The sequence below is a fragment of the Amblyraja radiata genome, chromosome 6 (assembly GCF_010909765.2).
Source record: "Amblyraja radiata isolate CabotCenter1 chromosome 6, sAmbRad1.1.pri, whole genome shotgun sequence".
In the NCBI taxonomy this organism is placed as follows: domain Eukaryota; kingdom Metazoa; phylum Chordata; class Chondrichthyes; order Rajiformes; family Rajidae; genus Amblyraja; species Amblyraja radiata.
This window is the reverse complement of record NC_045961.1, coordinates 90,741,395-90,760,090: the sequence shown is the minus strand read 5'-3', so window position 1 is coordinate 90,760,090 and position 18,696 is coordinate 90,741,395. Positions and strand designations below refer to the sequence as shown.

General features: G+C 39.7%; 1 protein-coding gene across 4 annotated transcripts in view; it reads left to right on the top strand.

Moving 5' to 3' along the window:
• The window catches only part of rab6a (RAB6A, member RAS oncogene family), a 79,081-nt gene that overhangs the window by 10,823 nt on the left and 49,562 nt on the right, over positions 1-18,696 (top strand). For all 4 annotated transcript variants that reach the window (XM_033023183.1, XM_033023181.1, XM_033023182.1 and 1 more), the window contains exon 2: positions 16,413-16,471. In XM_033023183.1, the coding sequence (XP_032879074.1) occupies positions 16,413-16,471 (59 nt within the window). The remainder of the gene's footprint in view (positions 1-16,412; positions 16,472-18,696) is intronic.

Below are 18,696 nucleotides of genomic sequence, written 5' to 3'. Positions count from 1 at the left end.
TTGAGTGAGTGTGGCGTAGGTTCACAAGGTTGATTCCCGGGATGGCGGGACTGTCCTATGTTGATAGAATGGAGCAGCTGAGCTTGTATACTCTGGAATTTAGAGGATGAGCAGGAATCTTGTTGAAACATATAAGATTATTAATGGTTTGGATACGCTAGAGGCAGGAAACATGTTCCCAATGTTGGGGGAGTCCAGAGCCAGGGGCCACAGTTTAAGAATAAGGGATAAGCCATTTAGAACGAAGATGAGGAAATACTTTTTCACACAGAGTTGTGAATGTGTGGAATTCTCTGCCTCAGAAGGCAGTGGAGGCCAATTCTCTGGATGCTTTCAAGAGAGAGTTAGATGGAGCTCTTAAAGATAGCGGAGTCAAGGGATAAGGGGAGAAGGCAGGAACGGGGTACTGATTGTGGATGATCAGCCATGACCATATTGAATGGCGGTGCTGGCTCGAAGGGCCGAATGGCCTACTCCTGCACCTATTGTCTATTTACCTTATGAATTAAATTAAGATAATTGGACCTGCAGCACTGGATAGAGGAGTGGTATCATGGAGCCGAGATGACGGTCATACCATTGTCTTTTATACATGTTATGACCAACCACTGAAGGTGTTTCCATTACTTCAATTTTACTGAGATTTCTTGGTGCTTTGGGCAATGAAGTACCATTTGTATCTGGAAATTGGCTCTTTTATTCGCATTTTGAGGCAAGACTACTGAAATCAAAGGCCTAAACTGAACCTGCATTTCACTTGCCTGCTGCCATGCTCCCAAAACATTAGTGAATTTACGTTTTTGTGGATTGAACATATCTGCACAGCAGTGATATTTTTTACTGTAACTTGAATCCTTTACTGTCTCTAGTGATCTCTGGTATTTCTTGTTTTCATGTGGAACGAATCCACTTGGCTGAAGACAGTCTTCTGTGAAAGTGGGAATTTTGAGAGGAAGCTGGGATGGTTCATTCTATTGGCCTTGGTGACTTAATTAGTTTGACTTTTAAACTTGCATGCTGAGTTCCACCATCAGTGAGAAATGGATGTTCTCAAAGTTGTCTCATTGGGTGTTTATAGACTTGCTTCCATTCATAAGTGGAAGTGGCAGAGCTGCAGAGCTTTGATCAGAGATTGTAGGATTGCTTGGCTTTCTATACTGCACTCCTGATTAGGATGTATTTGGTTATGTAACATTGCTTTGATTTGGCACCCCTTTTTATCGGTACTGCTAATGAAAGTGCTTTCTAGGGAACATTTTCTAGTTGTTGAAGCGTGTTCTAAATTTTGTAATCTTATTTATTTAGGAATTAATAGGAAGGCCAATATTTTTCATATTGAATTATGTTATTCTAGGTATGCAAGATACTCATGGAATGTGTGTACATCAATTTATTGTTACAATTTCCTGCAAAAGATGATTTTTATTTCTTCTTGAAGCTCGTGTTTGAAATTGCAAGTCAACTGCTAAGGCTTCACTAAGCAGAACACATTTTGGCCAACAATATTTTAAGTATATTGAAGTACATGTTAGTTCCTTGCACATTCAGGGCAGTGAAGGATGCACATCATACAGTCACTCATTTAAAAAAATATATTGTAAAAGGTCATTGACCTGAAATGCTAATTCTATTTTCTTTCTTCACAGATGTTGTCTGGCAGCTGAGTATTTCTAGTTTTTTGATTTTTCAGTTTTCAGCACTTGTACTTTTCTGCTTTAAGATGTAAGCTTTACTCTGCCTTTTCCCCACCTCCTTGTCCTTTCCAGTTGCTTGATACAGACATGATTAAAGTTCTGCTGTATAATTGAAAATGTCTTTGCCTCTCCAGACAATAAATTAATTTGGAACCTGGTGACTGCTATGTACCAGCAGGCAATTTAGGTTTGTAACATTCTGCCAAAAGCAGTAAAAATGATTCGTTGATACTTTATGGTGGTGGGAGTTGTGTTAGCTGGAATACTGGAAGAATTCCATGCCTTCAGTTTGGATTAATAGCATGGACTCTGTAATCTCCCTTTGAGTAAGCAGATGTGACCTTGATGGCCATTTGATGTCTCATTCAACAGAACCTCCCACCTAGCATCATTTTACATTTTGGCAAAGTTTCAAAAATTAAAAGTAACTCAGCAATTTTCGTACTAAAACACTGCATGGCATTTTGTTGGTTTAGTATTAATAACAAATTTACTTGGTGATTTCACGTGGTATCAGCAACTGACCATTCAGCCTCTTTAACCTGTTTTCTCGTTAATGAGATAATTGAGTCATAGGGTATGTACACAGGTCTTTTGGCCCAACTTGGCTGTGCCAACCAAGATGTCTCATGTTAGCTAGTTATGTTTGGCCCATATCGCTCTAAACATTTTGTATCCATGTGCCTATCCAAACGTCTTTTAAATATTAGAAGATTGACACAAAAAGCTGGAGTAACTCAGCACGTTAGGCAGCATCTCTGAAGAAAAGGAATAGGTGACGATTTGGTTTGAGAGCCGTCTTCAGACTGATAGTCAAGGGAAAGGAAATGAGAGATATAGAAGGTGTATAGGACAACTGAATGACAGATATGCAAACAATCACAGGGGGTGCAATGAGAGGGTGTTGCAGAACTCGTCAGAGAGAGGAGGAGACCTTCTTCAAAGTAGGCATACCTTGAGGAGATTTTACAGTGGAGCAGACTGACTCCAGGATGGTATTTTTCTTCCTAATGCTTGGGTCAAGACTTTTGCTGAAATTGGAGAATTAATTATTCATACCATTGGGTTGTAAGCTGCCCAAATGAAATAGGACGTGCAGAACAACACCTCATATTGGGGGTAGCTGTGGCCCCTGGATGGATGTGTCGGGGCAAGTGTTACATTTCTGATCTCTTCTCTCCAAACCATCCCCACCCCGGGTACTTTCCCCTGCAACTATAGGCGATATAACATCTGTCCGTATACCTCCTCCCTCACACCCATCCAAGGGCTTAAATTAGTTTAGCAGTAGATGTGTAGAATCAGTAGAAGAAAAACTAAAATGGACTTAAGATGAGAGGGTTTTGGGGATTCATTTAGGAAGGCCAAGAGAAAGGAATGACACATATGCAGAGCAGTGAATTTAAAAATAACTAATGGGAAGCAGCAGACTGTGCAAGCATTGGAGAAAATAATAAGGTTAAGATAAAATGTAATGCTCTTCAGTTGAATGAATGCTGCATTTGCAACATGACAGATGATTTTAAGGCATGTAGATGATTGAAAGCTGATTTTTGTAGCCTTTACAGAGACATGGTTGTAAAGTGACCAAGGCTTGAAATTAAATATTCAGGGATATTTGACATTTCATAAGGATGTAGGGAGCTTTGTTAATAAAGGATGACATCAATGCAGTAGTGGGAAATAATATTCACAAGAAGCTTAAGCTACTGAATCAGTTTGGATGGAAATAAGAAATAGTAACAGTAAGAAGTCATGGGTAAGAATAGATAATTGTAAGACTATGTACCTGTATAAATTAAGAAATACTGGAAGCATGTAAAACGAGCACTGTGATTGTCTTGGGTGATTTTTAATTTTCTTTCTGTGGATAAGACAAATTTGGTGAAAATCAACCTGAAGGATGAGGTCATGATAAGTTATGGATTTTTTTTTAGAGCAATGCATTGAGAAACCAACTAGGAAGCAGACAATTTTTGATCTTGTATTGTGTAATGAGACAGCATTAATGAATGTTAAAGTAAAGGATCCCCATGGAAAGTGAACATAGTATGGTAACATTTTAAATTCAGTTTGAGGGAATGAAATATGGGTCCCTAACTAGTGCTCTACTTTTAAATAAAAGTTATTAGAATGATATTAGGACAGAACTGGTGAAAGTCTATTGTGCGGAGAAGATTCACCATAGATCATACAGCACGGAAACAGGCCTTTCAGCCCAATTTGTCCATAATATTATCAACAAATTTGCTGAAGTTCATAGACTAGACATTGCCATGCCACATCAACTGTGGTCAGTTTTTCCAGGCAGCGTCATTGGTGCAAATGTGGAAATGGTTGAGAGCTTCAAGTCCCTTGGCGTTAATATTACTGACGATCTGTCATGGATCAACCATATTGATGCGACAGACAAAAAGGAACACCACGCCTCTGCTTCCCAAGGAGGCTGAGGAAATTTGACGTCTTCAGTGACTCTTACAAACTTACAAGCGCACTATATGAAGCACACCTTGGGTTGCATCATAGCTTGGTTTGAGAATAGCTCTGCCCAAGACATTGCAGAGAGTTATTGATATAGCCCAGTTCATCTCACGGATCAGTTTTCCCATCACTGACTCCATCTTCACTTCACGTGGCATCGGAGAAGCAACCAGTATAATCAGATTTGTCCTACACTAGTCATTCCATCTTCTTCCCGCTCTTATCTGCAGAAGGTACAGAAGCTTGAAGGCATGCTCCACCTGACACGGGAACAGCTTCTTCCTTTCTGTTATCAGGCTTCTGATCTGTCCTTCCACAAGTTAGGGTACTGTTTGATTCATCTCTTCCCCATTGAGGCCTTTAGACTTTGTCTAAGGAACTGATGTGCTACAATGCTGAGGGCTCTATTTTGCACTGTGTATGTTCCCCATTGCTCCATATATTGTACTTAAGTTTGAACTGATTGTATCTATGTTGGAAATGCTTAAGCTTTGTTTTTGATGAGCTCACCATGGTTAAGGCAAATAATTTTCTAGGACAATAGACAATAGGTGCAGGACTAGGCCATTCGGCCCTTTGAGCCAGCACTGCCATTCAATATGATCATGGCTGATCATCCCCGATCAGTACCCCGTTCCTAACTTCTCCCCATATCCCCTGACTCCGCTATCTTTAAGAGCCCTATCTAGCTCTCTCTAGTATCCAGAGAACCGGCTCCACCGCCCTATGAGACAGAGAATTCCACCGAATGTGAGAAAAAATGTTTCCTCGTCTCCGTTCTAAATGGCTTACCCTTATTCTTAAACTGTGGCCCCTGGTTCTGGACTCCCCCAACATCGGGTGCATGTTTCTAGCGTGTCCAAACTCTTAATAATCTTGTATGTTTAAATAAGATCCCCTCTCAATCTTCTAAACTCCAGAGTATACAAGCCCAGCCACTCCATTCTCTCATCATATGACAGTCCCGCCATCCCGGGAATTAACCGTGTAAACCTATGCTGCGCTCCCTCAATAACAAGAATGTCCTTCCTCAAATGAAGGTACCAAAACTGCACACAATGCTCCAGGTGTGGTCTCACTAGGGCCTTATACAACTGCAGGAGGACCTCTTTGCTCCTATATTCAACTCCTCTTGTTATAAAGGCCAACATGCCACTCGCTTTCTTCACTGCCTGTTGTATCTGCATGCTTAGTGGGCCAGACAGTATCTTTGGAGAAAAGAAATAGGTGACGTTTCGGATCGAGAGCCGACTTCTGAGGAAAGGCCTCAATCCTAAATGTCACCTATTCCTTTTCTCCAGATATGCTGTCTGACCCATCAAAATTAGATCTATTGGTTTGATGTGGTTTTCTTTTACTTTTTCCTAAACGTGTCTTTGTTCAGTTTCCCAATAAACTCCATTAAATATGTTACAACTTCATAGAGGTACTCATTATAGCAATATTTTGGCAGTGAAAAATTGGTCCGGGTGCCATTTAAAAAAAAAATATATAATGTTGGGAGATTTTTTTAATCTACTTTAGGCAGATGGGCTGGCTACCAGCTTCAGAAAAAGATGGTACTTTAGGGATTCCTCTGCTCAGTATTAAAGGGCCAACCTTAAATGGTTGCTTAAAACTTGATTGGTGTTTGATTTCCCACCCTCACTGTGCCAGCTTCAAACTTTAGTGCACCACCTGTCAAAGAAGTAAAGTTTACTAAATAAAAGGAAAAATGTTTAATTATTTCCTTGTTCACTACAGTTTAACTTCAATCTGCCTGTCAATTTGTTTGAAAATGTGGTTTGCACAGAACTGTCAATTAATTTATGCGTCGTCAATAATGCTTCGTGTACAAGAATGATGACAGTATCTAATACAGGAGCAAGTCTTTTAAGACTTCTCATGACATTTGTTGCTTAGGAGCAGTGGAGGGGAAATTTGAGCCATAGCATTGTGGTGTGACAAATTCTGACGGACTGCCAAGTGGAAGCTTTTTTCTCTAAATACAAAGCTAATTTGAGGCATAGTAGATTACATGCTGTAGATTTCATAAGGTCACTATTTCAATTTTTGGTAGGATGGGCAGACCAAAAATGTGTTCTTTACCTCTTGCAGGCTGCCCATTTATCACAAAAGTGCTCCATGTGTCAGTGCAAGCATTTATCTTGGCATCGCGATAAATAAATGATCAGGTCATTTATTTTCATTTGCACGTCTACATGATTTTGAAAGTGAATAGAATCACAGTATCAGTTCTAAACCATTTGTAAGAATATATTTGCAAAGTTAGTAACAAATTGGCAGAGTGACATGGCACATGAAAAGTTTTTTTTTTAATTTTGAAGCCATGTTTTTGTATCAGCAGAATCAAAACAAAAATTATTGCTGGATGTTATTGTAATACAAGTCCACCATCAATTTTCCGGTACCCGTAGTTCCAGAACCTTGCTGCATTTTCCATTTTGCTGGACCAACAGGGGCCACTTAATAACGATACAACAATACATCTCTGACCCACTAATTATACTCGTCCCGTGTTGCTAAAATGCCTTGGGCTGCTTAAAACTTAAATAAAACAAAGATTAAATGTAAATTAACTTTACAGCATGACTTGCAATCCTTCCATGGGCAGCCGGGGCACCGGTTAACGTGTTGCCCTTGGAAGTACCGATGAGGGTCAGATCGGTGTCTGTGGGGGGGGTGTAACGGCCGCAAAATCAGTTTTAGTCTACTATGGGAACGGATCTGCCTGCTCTGGCCGGGCCGGAGTTCCAGAGTTCCGGCTGCAAGTGGCAAATTCTACATGCTGATCGGACGCATGAGTCCCGATGAAGTAAATGTTACGGCAGAATGTACTAGCTGATAGTCACGGCCTACGCGAGTCGTACCAATGTCCCATAAATTCCAGTTATCCACTAGACTCCGTGTTAAAGTTAAACAAACACTGATTTATTTTGTGAGATGTTTACAGTAAAGATTGGCTGCCTCGTTGCCAAATTTTTTGGGGGACCTCCAGGGTTGATTTCAAGTGTGCTCTTGTAATTTTGTCCAGATTAAAGGAGGTGTCAGAGGACCACCTGTTGCTGGAAAATCGGTGGTGAATCTATATTTGTATTAAAAGAACAATCACTAATGACTTAAGAAAGGCACAAAAAGTTGGAATAACTCAGCGGGGCAGGCAGCATCTCTCAAGAGAAGGAATGGGTGACGTTTCGGGTCTTCAGAAGGGATGATGAAGACAAATCAATGCATCAGCCAAGAAGATATGTGGCTCCATCATTATTGAAAATGTGGATTGACTGTTTGGAGCAAGCATAGATGGAGTGGTTTAGATTGATAGGATCTTAGCAGTAAAATTATTGGATTCTAAAATGAGAGGTCTGTGGAGTGTGAATTTTGAAGTTTGGTGGGGGGGGGAAGAGAGAAACAGAGAAACATGCTGTTCGATTTTCCAAATTGCCTTACAGGTTTTGCAAAGATCGATCGTGTCAGCATTTGTTTCCATGAACATTTCTTTCGCTGTTTATCTTCTTTATAAGCAAAATTTCAGTGTGTTGAACATTGAACAAAGTTCTTCTTTAAACCATAACCAGACAATAAATAACGTATGTGCAACAATAAATCAAGTGCATACAACATCTACAAAAGCTTAATATTGCAGAAGCATCTTGATCCCAAGGCTTGTGTCACAAAACCGTGGGCAGGAAGACTGTTTCTTGTATTACCTGAAGCAAATTTTCTCAGAGAGATGTACCTGCTATTGATGATCAATCTTTCATCAAAAAGGCAGTGATTTCCAGGAATTCATACGTTCTAGGAACAGAATTGGGCCATTTGGCCCATCAAGTCTACTCCGCTATTCAACCATGGCTGATCTAACTTTCCCTCTTAACCTCTTTCTCCTGCCATTGACCCAAAGTAGCCAGAGTATTTTACTCTGTAATAATCTCTGATTACTAGATTTGAACATTTTAGCTACTTTTTCAAAACCCATAATTGCAATAGAGATTAAAAATAGAATGTTCAAAACGTTCTGCAGTTTAGGCTGCTCCCGAGAAAGAAAAACTGAATTATCATTTAGAGTCAAATACCTTTTGACTGAACAGAGAGAGTGGAATGTCACATGTAAGTAGGACAGAGGAGAAATGAGGGATGAATAGGAAAAATGCAATACCTCAAACCAGTATTGCTGTGGTGAGAAGTTGTAGATGAGGTCATGTAGAGTGGTCCAAGGAACTTGTTTCCTTCATTCATATCCATCTCGGGTAGTTAGCGAGTATATGAATAAAGGAACATTAAAGATTGGAAAGTTAGAACTGCTGGAAATACCCAGCATGTCTTCCAATGTGAGGATGCCATTTTCATATTTCCCAGCCTATTTAAAGGGGCACTTGTTCCTGCTAATCTTTTGTTTTCAACATATCTAAAAAAACTCAGAGTTTTTGTTTCTTGCTAGTCTACTCTCATGTCTATCATTACTTTATTGGATTTTTTAGGTGATTCTTAGCTGAACCACAGACCTACTGATTTTTCTACCAGCTTTCCAAGCTTATTCCCTTGGTTTAATGGTACCCCTTAGATTTTAAGGCATGGGTGGATCACATTTCCTTTTGTATATTTGTGGGCTTTTAAACAGATGTTTTGTGCAACTTGCGAATTATTTATTTGAATGCTAACAATTGCTTATCTACTGTCATACTTTTGAATATGTTCTCCCAGTCTTACACAGCCAACATGCCTTCATGCAGTGCCTCGTATTTCACCTGGGTAATCTGCAACCCAATGGTGTGAATATTGAATTTTCTAATTTTGGATAACCTTGCTCCCCTATGTCTACCTGCTGAGTTACTCTAGCATTTTGTCTACCACAGAGATGCTGCCTGACCTGCTGATATACTCCAGCATTTTGTGTCTATCTCCCTTTGTCCCCATCCATCTCCTTCTGATCGATCCATGTTCTCTCTCACTCATCTCTCTTTCCAACTTCCCCTCTTCCTCACCAGCCTACTATCAACCAGTTTCCTCCCACTTCTAACTCTTCCATCTACCCATTGCCCAACCACTGGGTTCTCTATCCCCTCACTCCTCGCTTCCAAACTTCCCACCACCCATCCCTTATTTGGTTCCAAACTTAATTTCTCATCAGATTCTATAATATGCAGACCTTTGTCAAGGGTTTTGAGTCAAGTGAGGCATTGAAATGTTTTTGAATGCAAATTATTGAATGACGGGGGGACTAATTTGGAGCGATTCACAGATTAAATAATCTGAAACTATTCACAGATTAAACAGATTCTTTTGATTTCTAGGTTCTAATAGAGGGGGACAGATTCTAAAATCTATTTTCTGAACCTTGTCCAATCTTCCCCACCCTATCAATTTTCCTTAAGTCTCTGTGTTTGGATTACTGATGTTTGTCTGAAAAAAAAACTCCAGTCAATTGCTTTTACTGCATTACATAATTATTGCAAGTCATTCATGTTGAGGTCATTATACAAAACATATTAGATCAGTGAAAGTGCAGATTTGTGAACAAAGGAAGGAAATAAATCCTTTGCATTTATTTAAATAAATGCTTTGTCCTTTTTGCATTTGAAATAAAAATAGGAAATGCTGTAAATTCTAGGTAGGTTAGACCTGATAGCTGAAAATTTTAAACATTTGGATTTCCAGCATCTGTACTGTTTTGTGTTGGAATTGTTGAGTTTTCAATGTAGCTTTCCCATTATTAATGTAATTCTGTTTTTTAATTAATCAAAATTGTCATTGTGATGTCACTTGTAGTTCAGTATAAAATAGACAATCTTTTGTATTTCCCTTCAATAAAATGTTAATCCGTAACTTTTTAGGTTTATTCTTGTCACGTGTATAGAGGTAAAGCAAGAAGCTTTGTTTTGGATGCTATCTAAACAGATCACATATTACTGTACATAAAAACAATCAAGTCAATCTTAAGTACAATGGATGAAGTAAAGGGAAAGATACAGAGTGCAGAATATATTTTGCAGCATTGCAGTGCATCAGTTCCATAGGCAAAGTCCGATGTCAGCAATGAAGCAGAGGTGAATTGGACAGTACCCCAGCTTATGGAAGGACTGTTCAGAAGCCTGATACCGAGGTCATTGCCAGTTTCTTTTAAGAATCCTACTATAGTTCTCTTAACTTCAAAGATCTATTAATCTCTTTGCGTTATATATACTCAATGATTAAGCCAGAACAGCTGCGTTTCGGTAGAGAATTGCAAATGCCACTATCCTCTGGTTGAAGAAATATGTTTATCTCGGTCATGAATAGCCTTCTCATTTTAAGCCTTGTATCCTGGCTGTAGATGTGAATTATTGGCGCATTCTTTTTTTTTCTGGAAGATTTTAATTGATTTGTATTAAATCATAATTGTCTGACTGTGGTTAAAATATGTTTTGCTTTGGGACAAGCAGTCTATCCGGAAATGTTTGAGGCCTTTTCTGAAATTGGCTAAGGGAAAAGAAGAAATAAATAGTGATCAAACTTGGCAACTTTTGGTTTGTTTTCTACCGTATCTTGGTGGACTATGTGGAGACTTGAATTCAAATTCAGTGTGGCGGCTGATGTGTTTAAATTCAGGCATTCAAAAAAATCCCAGCATGTTTAATGGTGGCCATCTATCTGGTACTCTAACTGCCTTCACAGAAAAACCTATCCTTTTTTTTACCTGATCTGCCAAATTCTGTTAGATTGAGCAATGTGGTTGACTCTTTAACTGGCTTCTAAATGACCTTCTGTTTCGGAGATATAATTAGTGATGGCTTGTATATGTCAGCAACATCAACATGTTGCAAATACTTAAAAATAAAATTATTGACTGAAATTATTACTGATATGATGAAATTTTAATTATATATTCTGTACTGTGCAGTTTTTCTAAAAACATCATTCATATGTGGAATTCAAATAGTACCAAAGTTAGCACTGGACTTTGATTTCTGTACTTTCTAATGTCAATATTAAATTAGTACCTTTTAAGAGGTGCATTTATATTTTGTCATTGTGAATTAATTGGTATTTATTATTGACACGGGTACCAGGAAACAATGAAAAACTGCTTTACGTGCTATCCAGGTAGATCATACCATACTTGAGTACAGCAAGTAGTGCAAAAGGAAAAAATAGTGGAGTGCAAATTTAAGAAAACCATGCAACAAGGTAGATTGGAAGATCGGGCGGGAATGCATCCTTCGCATGTACCCATTTTGAGATATGTGCTTCAACATTAGCCTTTTGTTTTTTAAAAAAGGTCTAAAAAATGTTGACACGCCTACAGATTTTGTGTATTCGAGATTTTCATTATTTACAATTGAAATGGCTGTAAATGAAATTTGAGAAATTGGTCAGTAGGACGTATCGTGCTGAACATGCCTACATTTCATTTTGCATTGCAGTAGCGTGTCAATATATTACTGCATTTATTTCCCAATTCACCATTCTAGTTTCAAAGTATTGCTCAATTATCATTATCATCCTTTATTGTCATCTTGCAAAGCAACAGTTGTACAGTGCAAGGGAATACCGGAGCATCGCTCATAAAAACTTAAACATTTCACGCATTAAATAAAAACGATTAAAAAAAAAAACAATCCAGTTCCTGATAAAACAGTACGAATAGTTTAAAATAGTGCAGGTAAAAACAGCAGCATTAAAATACAGTAAAAACAGTCATAAAATGTCCAGGGCAGCTGATTAGTGCCAGTTATTAAATTGTCAGTGCATAAGCAGCAGAATCGGGTGGAGTGACTGTTTAGCAGCCTCACAGCCTGTGGAAGGAAGCTGTTTAGCAGTCTGGTTGTCCGGGCTTTGATGCCACGGTATCTCTTTCCTGATGGCAGGAGATCTAGATGTGTGTGGAGTGGGTGCAGTCTGTCCTTTGCTGTGCTCAGTGCTTTTTTCAGTTTTCAATAATGTTACCTGATTATTTATTATTGAGAAATGTGTGAACTTACTGATTAAATCTTTAGAAGTAAGTTCTGAAATTTTCTGTGCAGCTATTAAGTCAGTAGTCTTTAATATTTCAACCATTTTACACAAGTTCACAGATTATAGGAGTAGAACCAGGCCATTCGGCCCATTGAGTCTACTCCGCCATTCAATCATGGCTGATCTCTGCCTCCTAATTCCATTTTCCTGCCTTCTCCCCATAACCCTTGAAACACGTTCTAATCAAGAATTTGTCTATCTCTGCCTTAAAAATATCTGCTGACTTGGCCTCCTTTGTGGCAATGAGTTCCGCAGATTAACTACACTCTGACTAAAGTAGTTCCTCCTCACCTTTCTAAAAGAGCACCCTTTCATTCTGAGACTATGACCCCTGGTCCTAGACTCTCCCACCAGTGGAAACATCCTTTCCACATCCACTCTATGCCTTTCATTATTCTGTAAGTTTCAATGAGGTCCCCCCTCAACCTTCTAAACTCCAGTGAGTAGAGGCCCAGTGTTATCACATATAAACAATATATTACATATCTCAAACACTCATTCCTGGAATCATTCTTGTAAACCTCCTCTGGACCCTCTCCAAAGCCAGCCCATCTTTCGGATATGGTGCCCAAATCTGCTCACAGTACTCCAAACATGGCCTGAACATGGCCCAAACACGGCCTGAATGGCCTTATAGAGCCTCATTACATTTCTGGACTAAAATAGTGCAAGCTGAAATATGTAGTGCAACCTATAAAAAGTCTCATTCCAAGTGTTTCGAAACAAGGGTAGGATACTAAGCTGCCCAAGGTAATTTTGCCATTCAGTGGATGATTTTGGTATAACTTGTTATGCAATTGCATTTATTCTTTTTGATTTTGGTGCCAAGAAATATCATCCTAAATTTAAAATTTGCAAATGAATACCAGAAGCTCTTTGCAGGATTTCAGATCATATTTCTTGGCTTCAGGATGCATTTCCTGAAACTGGAGCTAGTGGAATTGGCACTAAAATTCTAACCGATTTGAGGCTTGCTGGTCAAAATAACAAACATATCCCACTGACACCTTCACAGCCATGAATTGCCATGACTTGGTGTGGAGAGGCTGCCTCTGCAGACTGAAAACCTACACATGACAAGGTATGGGGCTCAGGGCTGCACTGCTGCATGTTGGAATATTTTTCAGATCCTATGGTCTCTGTCATTGCACCTTGGCAGGTGATGGAAGCAAATGTATCCCTCAGCCCAGTGGTTTCTTTATGTAACAAGCCCACAACCCAGTAACCACTGAGATTGTTACCTTAGAAATCTCTGGGCTGGGAAGAGCAGTGTAGTCCAAGAGAAGACAGCAGCTTTTATTAGATCCAGCAGGTGATGTGTGATTATAGATTTGTTTGTCATGTACACGAAGGTGCAATGAAATTCCTTGTTCACATGAAGTTCAAAGAATAAACTACATATTAATGATGAATACAACAATAAATGAAAAGACGTGCAAAAGAGCACAATGGTGCAAGATTGTTGTGCAAAAACTGAGTAGTGCAAAAGAATATTAAAGTACAATAATGAGTAATCAATGAAATAGAGTTAAGAATACATGACCGCACCATTGGGAATGAGGTGCGGTAGAGATGCTTGTCAGGAGTCAAAGCTATGGCGAAGAAGTTGTTCTTAAGTCTGGGCGTCAGAAGTCCCAGCTTGTTTGAGCTTTGAAGTTCTTGTATCTGTTCCCAGAAGGGAGAGGAGAGAAAAGAATGGCCATAGTGGCAGGCATCCTTGACGTTACTTCAGCCTTCCTGATGCAATGTGAAGATGCACCCACTTCAGGTTCAGATGGTTAGGTGGAACACAGCTGCCATCGCAGGATTAGGTGCATCCTACCAGAATATGTTCTGTAACGCATTTTAATAAAGTACAAAAGAATCTTATGAAGATGCTGATTATTCTCGGACTCCAACGAAAGTAAATACACTGATGCACTTTCTTGCATAAGTGTGAAGGCATCGGGTTAAGTTGCCAGTGATATGGTGTTAAGGAACTTGAATCTATTGGCCAGCGCCGTAGCAACTCCATTGATGAGGACAGGATTGCATTCACCCCCTCGCATCCTTGGGTCAGCATCCAAACAACTCTTTTGTTCTTACTGATTTTAAGGACTAGATTGTTGTCCTGACGTAATGCTCTTGATCTCTTTGTTGTACATTATCTTATTGTTGTACATATGGCCGACAACATTGGTATAATCGGTGAAAGATTGTGTTATTGTACTTGGCCACACAGTCATGGATGTACAAGGAGAAGAGTAAGGGACTGAGCACACAACCTTGAAAGCCAAGATTGTTGATGATCAGGTTTAAGTAAATGTTATGACCAATTCAACTGATTTAAGTTTGCTGGTCAAGAGTCCAGAAGCCAATTGTAGATTGAGGCCCAAAGGCCAATGTCCAGAGATTTAGGGATGAGCTTACTTGGTGCCTGGCTGTAGAATCTAGGTAGCCCACTTAAACACATGTAGCAACTGCTGCCAGTCCCCAGCAATATCCTGTACTCACCATGCTGGGCAGGGTTCAATCCTGAGCCCCAAATCTCTGCACTGAGTGGCTCCAGTATTTGTTGTACTCGCCAGCAGCCTCTTCTCACTAAGCCATGGGCAATTGCTGCAGGAATTGCCAGCACAAGGCCAGGGTTTGCAAGGGCACCACTTGGTCCTGGTTTGGAAGGGTTCCCTAGGAATGTAAATGTTATCCTTTCATTAAATTAAACATTTTCACAAACTGCAGGTAGACTTTTATCCAGAAATCTCCCATTGAACATAATTTCAGGCGCCAAGATTAATATGTGTCACTCAATTCCCCAGGTTTTTTTTAATTAAAGCAACAGATCTATAAATGCATTTTAACATCAGATTGTTATTACATCGTAGCATGTAGCTTCTGCATGTACAGATACACGACAAAGTATTCTGATGGGTTACAACTCTACTTGATATGGCAACAGCTCGGTGGCCCTTGACCATCTGCATCTATACTGAATGGTGAGCATAGGCCCATTCAGTCCATCTTCACAGTGTCTTGCATCAGGAAGGATGGAAATATTGTCAAGGATGACTGCCTCCCTGGCTATTCCATTTATTCTCTTACCTTGTGGAAAAAGATACAGGAGCTTGAAATACTGGGTATCCAGACTTCTTCTCTTCTTCTATCCAACCTCTGAGCCAATCACCTCTTTTACATTCCCTTCCTGGAACTGCCACCATGTATTCATACTCTTAATCTTATCTCATTCGGTTATTCTGTTGTACTTCAGTTTTTCAGGCCGTTTCAGGTTGCCCTGCAATCTTTGCACCATTCTGCTGCTTTATGCCCCTGTCCCACTTAGGAAACCTGAACGGAAACCTCTGGAGACTTTGTGCCCCACCCAAGGTTTCCGTGCGGTTCCCGGAGGTTTTTGTCAGTCTCCCTTCCTGCTTCCACTACCTGCAACCTCCAGCAACCACCTGCAACCTCCGGGAACCGCACGGAAACTTTGGGTGGGGCGCAAAGTCTCCAGAGGTTTCTGTTCAGGTTTCCCAAGTGGGACAGGGGCATCATTACTCTCTTCATTGTATTTATTGGTGTATTTATCATTTACCATGCATACAGTTTACTCTAAGCTTCTTGCAAACAAGGAATTTTTTATTGCACCCTGGTGTATATGACAATAAACACTTCTGAATCTGATTTTATTATTGCCTACCAAATACTTAATGAACAACAGATGTTTGATCTAGCAACAGTGAACTGGGCCTGGTCAATTCCTATTTTGAAGGAAATGTGTGAGAATTTGCCTCATCTCTAGCTATTAGATCATCCCTACAATCTTTTGAGCATATAACAAGCAATCCATACTCTTGTTCTGTTCCAAAACTACTTTTAACATTATTAAACTAATTGCTCTTTATTTGTATCAATTATCAGTTTGATCTGCACCCAAATTTATATCTGAAGTGCATGAAGAAAATTAAACTGAATTGTGTACACTTCCACCGTAATACTTTTTTCAACGTGAGGGTACATTTTGAACATTTAAATGAACAGGAATTTCTTTTTGTCCAGGAAATGAAGCTAAAGATGTCATTTTGCTTTTAGTTTTTAGTTCTGATCCTTAAACTATTGGCATCTCTTAAATATTTTTGTTGCTTCATTGAACTTTCACATGCATCTATTCTTAAAAATGTTTGTGCCCCTATTTCGTGCCTTGTGTCTGTGCGAGTGATTTGATGTATTTGGAATAAATTTATAACTTGTATTTTTTTTCTCTTTCAGTTGGAAAGACATCATTGATAACTAGGTTCATGTATGACAGCTTTGATAACACTTATCAGGTAATTTTTTTTTACTCTTTAAAATTTGAATGTTATTGATGCTTAAAACATTTCATTTTATAACACTGCTGTTCTTCTGGGGAATACTTTATTTCTGCCACAAGTCTGAGAAGGACCCGAGTTTGATCATAATCGTCAGGATGCCACAATGGGACAGCACATGTTGTTGCCTCAGAGCTCCAAAGAGCTGGATTTGTCCTTGTCCTTATGACTTTGCATGTTCTCCCGATGAAATGTATTCTTGTGACGAGTTTCCTTGGGGTTTCAATTTTGTCCCATATCCCAAAGACTTGCTTGTTGGCAGCATAATTGACTGCTGTAACTTCACCATCATGAAGCTGGGTAGAAGGATAATTGGATTGTTGTTGAGTGTTCAAGCCTGAACATGTTAAAGAGAAATAAATGGGGAATGGGATAAATGTGGTTGCTTTGAGAGGTGGCAGTCTCAATTGGTTGACAAGCCTCCTATGTCTTAAGGAGATCTGGATCTCGCTACCTAATTGTGCGGAAGAAAGCTTCTGCCTCTGCAACTTGAAGTAATTGGATGTGTCTTTAAAGAGTCTTCACCTTCATGCTTCAACCAAGTGATGGAAAGCAGAATTGGACTGGGTATTTTTTTAATGATCAATATGATCGTGATGGGCAGAGCGACGTCCCCTGTGTTATACATTTTCTGTGATAGTTAGCAGCAGTAAGGATGGAGCAATCAAAACCACAACTCCCTGGTGATGAATTTGAACAAGGCTTCAATAGGTTAGATTAATATTGTGAGTGTTACAGTTCTTGACCATCAGAAATATCAAAGAAGGGCAAAGAGAATACAAATAGAATGGTAGTCAATAGAAGAAATCGAACGCTCAGGCAATTTAACTAATATGTGGTGAAGTAGTGGATCAAAGTTGGCATAAGAGACTTTTTTTGGATGCAAAGAGCATGATACTAAGATACCAAGTCATTTGAGGAAAAAATGTTTTTCTGAAAGATGCAGATATCAAATAAATCATAAAAGAAGAGGTGATTGAGAATCAATAGGTCATAAATTGACGAGATTCTGGAAAGCCGGGCATTTAAGGTAGGTTCAATACTGGGTCTCGGTAGGATTCATACTGTGGGTGGACAAAAGTGCTGGAGAAACTCAGCGGGTGCAGCAGCATTTATGGAGCGAAGGAAATAGGCAACGTTTCGGCCCGAAACGTTGCCTATTTCCTTCGCTCCATAGATGCTGCTGCATCCGCTGAGTTTCTCCAGCACTTTTGTCTACCTTCGATTTTCCAGCATCTGCAGTTCCTTCTTAAACAGGATTTGTACTGTGTTCTGACAGAAGGAATGGTTGAAGGGGCAGATATACTGTCTATAATCTTCCAATCCTCTTCCACCATTGGATAGACACAAAAAGCTGGAGTGACTCAGCGGGACAGGCAGCATCTCTGGAGAGAAAGAATGGGTGACGTTTCAGGTCAAAACCCTTCTTCAGACTGGTTAGAGATAAAGGGAAACGTGAGATATAGATGATGATGTAGAGAGATAAAGAACAGCAAGAGAGGATGTTGCAGAACTCTCGTTGGAGAGAGGAGGAGAACTTCAAAGTAGACATACCTTGAGGAGATTTTGCAGTGGAGCAGACAAAATGTGTAGGAAGGAACTGCAGATGCTGGTTCATGGTGCAAAGGGTAAAAGGTTAGGAGAAAAGTGATGAACTTCAATATATTCATAAACAGATGGAAGGGCCAGACATGCATTCAGTGTAAGTTAATGAAGAGAAATGATTGGTGATGCCCTTTTGTAAGGAAGAATGGGGAAAGGAAATGTAATACAATTCTAGAAGGGGTCTGCAGAAACGTATATGGGAAATAAACTGGAGAAACCTAATCTCCTGAGAACCAGGCTGACAATCATTAAGTTGTGGGGGAAAGAAAATGAAGTTGAAAATAAAGGGAAATGAGTAGGTAGTCAATAGACAGTCATGACAATGGACAATAGAAGGTCCATCTGTCTCCTCAGATCCTGGTGAACTTCTACCGCTGCACCATCGAGAGCATCCTTACCAACTGCATCACAGTGTGGTATGGCAACTGCTCTGTCTCCGACCGGAAGGCATTGCAGAGGGTGGTGAAAATTGCCCAACGCATCACCGGTTCCTCGCTCCCCTCCATTGAGTCTGTCCAAAGCAAGCGTTGTCTGCGGAGGGCGCTCAGCATCGCCAAGGACTGCTCTCACCCCAACCA